The following is a 3,893-nucleotide window of genomic DNA, read 5'->3' as shown; positions in this document are numbered from 1 at the left end:
ATTAATTCTTTTAAAGGTAAAAGCCACCAGCTGCTCTGGAATGCTATTCCCAAGAAAACTGTGATCTCAGCTTTTTGGAAGGTATCTGTCACCTTCCTAACCCCTGCATCACTCCCATCCTACCTTCTTTAGTCAAGAAAGTAATGGGGCACCTGGGTGGCACAGTGGTTAAGTGTCTGCCTTCGGCTCAGGGCGTGATCCCGGCGCTATGGGATCAAGCCCCACATCAGGCTCCTCCGCTATGAGCCTGCTTCTTCCTCTCCCACTCCCCCTGCTTGTGTTCCCTCTCTCGCTGGCTGTCTCTGTCAAATAAATAAATAAAATCTTAAAAAAAAAAGTATTTACTTTTATAGCTAGTGATGAGTGTTGGGGGGTAGAGAGTGTTTAGATGATGGAAAGGCCAAGCCTAATAACATACTCAGATGATTTAAAAGTTTTCAGCCAAAATTAAAACTGAGTGGATTAAAATATCCAATTATTTGCTACTTAATAGAGACACTCAATGCAAAAGGACAAAACATTCTCCAAGAAAAACAAAGCCAAATGAATTAGACAATAAGAAAGAAACAAAGCTGGAGTGATAGTTTAAATAATATCTAGTAGACTTTAATGGGAATGGCATTAAGCAGAAAAAGATCTTTATGTGAGAACATAACGTTAATCATTTTGGACCATAACGTTCTCTTTAAGTCTCTTATCTATCCACCTTTCTTTACCAACAGAACACAATGGTGTATGGCAGCTAGAAAGGGGTCCCAAGATGGCAAGTGAAATTCAGACAGATTTTGAAGTTTTTTTTTTTTTTAAGATTTTATTTATTTGACAGAGAGAGAGACAGCCAGCGAGAGAGGGAACACAAGCAAGGGGGAGTGGGAGAGGAAGAAGCAGGCTCATAGCAGAGGAGCTTGATGTGGGGCTCGATCCCATAACGCCGAGATCACGCCCTGAGCCGAAGGCAGACGCTTAACCGCTGTGCCACACAGGCGCCCCAGATTTTGAAGTTTTTAAATTCTGATTTTTTTTTTTAATTAAACTTTTTATTTTGGGATATTTGTAGATTCACATACAGTTGTAGTTTTTGTTGTTGTTGTTTTTTTTAAAGTAGTCTCCACACTCATGCAATCTAATGCAGGCTTGCACTGACAACCCTGAGATCATGACCTGAGCTGATATCAAGGGTTGGATGCTCAACTGACTGAGCCACGCAGGTGCCCCAAGAACCCACAGTTTTTTGACTGCGAAGTCTACCCTAAGAGATAGTCGTAATAGTCCTCTAATAGGATTGGAGGTTACCAGAAAATGGTCTTGGGAAAAGTCAGCTTCATTCCCACATCTATCAAGCTATAAAACCTTGAAATCACACTCTCATCGTATGACTCTGGTGCACCAATTCAAGCAATATGTTTTTTAAATGAATAAAACTATTTGGAAGCAGAAGTCTGGCCTATACATGGGCACCTGGGTGGCTCAGTCAGTTAAGCTGCTCGCTTTTCATTTGGCTCAGGGCATGATCTCAGGGTCCTGGGACTGAGAGCCGCATCAAGCTCCATGCTCCTCAGGGAGTCTGCCTCAGGACTCTCTTTCTCCCTTTGTTCATTGGCTCTCTCTCAAATAAATAAATAAATCTTAATTAAAAAAAAAAGTCTGGCCTATATAGTTTGCGCCCGAGTGTCCAGGTGGGGCACTCATGAGTTCTGAAATCGGGACAGATTTAAAAGGTACAGACTTTGGGGCTTCAAGAAAGGCGAACAGTAAGGGCACGTTAGCGACTCCATTGCGTCCCTTGCAGTATGGAATTTCCGATTTCCTTTTCTCCTTTTTAAATGGCAGGAATTACTCCTGAGTCCCCGGAAGTTGTAGGGTGTCTCAGTGAAGTCTCGGGGTTTGGCCCCCTTAGGCCCAGGGGAAGTGCGACCCTCCTTTGGAACGTGGGAGGCAGGAACTTGATTTGGCAGCACCCCGATGGTCCTCACATCCGCAAGCCTTAGATTTTCGTCTTTCCGGGGTTCAGGCCCAATCACTCGTTCCCGGGGGAAGAGCTGACTTTGCCCTCGCCCCACACACTGCCAAGGCCAGGAGGTTCCGGTGTGGAAGGAACGAGTCAATACAGGTGGAAACCCTTATAAACTCAGAGGCAGCTGGGCCCATAGGCGCTGGGGAGACTGTAAAGTGACGGAGATGGTCACGTGCAAGACCAAAGCGCAGGCGGGCCAGCGGAGCGTTCTGAGTGGGAGACTGGGCCGCCGGGAAGGGGGCGGGGCTTGTCGTGGGCGGGGCTTGTCGTGGGCGGGGCCCGCCCTGCTCGAGTCAGGCCTAGCTTAGGTTGGAGCGTGGTTAGTTTTGAGGCACTCCAGATGGGGACGCTACCCGAACGAAAAAATATTCCACCGTGGGTGAAACCTCCGGAAGACTTGAAAGATCCCGAGGTGTTGCAGGTCCAGACGCAGCTCTTGGAAGCTATGTTTGGTGAGTGAGCCCGATCCTGACCTGGTGCCCTGACCCGGGCGTCTTGGTCTCCGTGGGCCTGAGCGCTCATATTCTTCCCCAAACAGGCCCAGCTGGATCTCGAATCCCGTACATCGAGCAAGTGAGCAAAGTCATGCTCGAGCTAAAAGTTCTGGAATCTTCGGGCCTCACGGAGGTCGTGGTTTATGGCTCTTACTTGTACAAGCTCAGGGCCAGGTGGATGCTGCAGTCCATGGCCGAATGGCACCGCCAGCGACAGGAACGAGGTGAGAGGCCTGGGGACGCGTGGGTGGTTTTACTCCTTCTGTAGCCCTCCTCTCCCTTCCTCTCTTCTCTCCGCAGCCACCACCAGCGCCTCAGGCGTCACCAGGGGCGGCCCTCCATATCTGGGCTGCCTCTGAGACGACTGTAATGCCGTCTGTTAGTTCTAGACACCCTGGAGTAAGACTAGGATGAGAGGCGGCCTGGCCTCTTAGGGAAGTGTTACTTGAGACCTGATCCCCGTTCTTCCCCTCCCTCTCAACACTCCCCCTAGCTTCTTGGGGGGATATTGGAATGGGCTTGGCGGCCCAAACTTCTGAGATTCCCAAGAATCCCAGGTGCAGAATGCCAGGCTGGGAAGTCCCAGAAAGGAACCTTGAAAGAGGCCGAGAACTGTCCAGGCTCTACCCTCTCCCCTCATGCACACTTGTTGCTTTCTGGTGCAGGGATGCTCAAACTTGAGGATGCCATGAAAGCCCTAGAGCTAGGTCCTTGGAGGAAGTGAAGCCAGTTTGCAACCAACGTACCTGGAATCAGGATTTAAAGAGAGTAAACTGTGTCTCCAGAGCTGGAATGGATGTGGTCTGGTTGAAATTCTGCTCCAGCCTGACAAGGAAAAACCAGCTGATTTTTGGTTCTCCGCCTTTGTCTTTGAGTCCCAGTGTGGCTTTCCCCTCAGATTTGCTAATTAAAGAATAAAATTTTAAATAAATAGCTCCTTGATGTTTGAAGTACTGGAGATAACATGCCAGCCAAGGTGGCCCCTGAGCTTAACCCTTAAATAAAACTTTTAAAGCTAGAAAAATGTCCAGGAGCACACATGGTTAGGGTTAAAAGGTATAGGAGTTGGGTTCAGAGATGCAGGTTTGATCAAAACCCAGTGGGTTTTACGGGAAATGTGGTATTGTCTGGAACTGACCTCGATTCTTTTTTTTTTTTTTCTTTTTTAAGATTTTATATATTTGTTAAAGGGAGAGCACAAGCAGGGGGAGCGGCAGGCAGAGGGAGAGGATGCTCCCCAATGAGCAAGAGCCCAGATGTGGGACTCATCCCAGAACCCTTTACCGACCGATCCACCCAGGCATCCCTGACCTGGATTCTTTTAAAAAACAACTCTGTAATAGGTTGACATAATGTGTAAAGTGAAAAGCAAATATTCTCCAAAA

The 3,893-nt window shown here is 47.9% G+C and overlaps 1 protein-coding gene across 1 annotated transcript; it reads left to right on the top strand.

Moving 5' to 3' along the window:
- The first annotated feature begins 2,354 nt into the window (after positions 1-2,354).
- On the top strand, positions 2,355-3,239 carry DPPA5 (developmental pluripotency associated 5). The gene is made up of 3 exons (XM_011221495.2): positions 2,355-2,466; positions 2,553-2,732; positions 3,174-3,239. Exons 1-3 carry the CDS (start codon positions 2,355-2,357, stop codon positions 3,230-3,232), a joined length of 351 nt encoding a protein of 116 aa, XP_011219797.2. The 3' UTR covers positions 3,233-3,239.
- The last annotated feature ends 654 nt before the right edge of the window (positions 3,240-3,893 follow it).

Source organism: Ailuropoda melanoleuca, chromosome 19 (assembly GCF_002007445.2).
Source record: "Ailuropoda melanoleuca isolate Jingjing chromosome 19, ASM200744v2, whole genome shotgun sequence".
Lineage (NCBI taxonomy): Eukaryota > Metazoa > Chordata > Mammalia > Carnivora > Ursidae > Ailuropoda > Ailuropoda melanoleuca.
The sequence above is the reverse complement of the archived record's forward strand: the minus strand, read 5'-3'. Positions and strand labels throughout refer to the sequence as shown.

Excerpts from the sequence above, each read along its gene's own strand:
- DPPA5 (XM_011221495.2), top strand. The coding sequence starts at position 2,355 with ATGGGGACGCTACCCGAACGAAAAAATATTCCACCGTGGGTGAAACCT. Across the intron at positions 2,467-2,552 it reads GCTCTTGGAAGCTATGTTTG|GCCCAGCTGGATCTCGAATC; the intron begins GTGAGTGAGCCC and ends TTCCCCAAACAG. Across the intron at positions 2,733-3,173 it reads CCGCCAGCGACAGGAACGAG|GGATGCTCAAACTTGAGGAT; the intron begins GTGAGAGGCCTG and ends TTTCTGGTGCAG.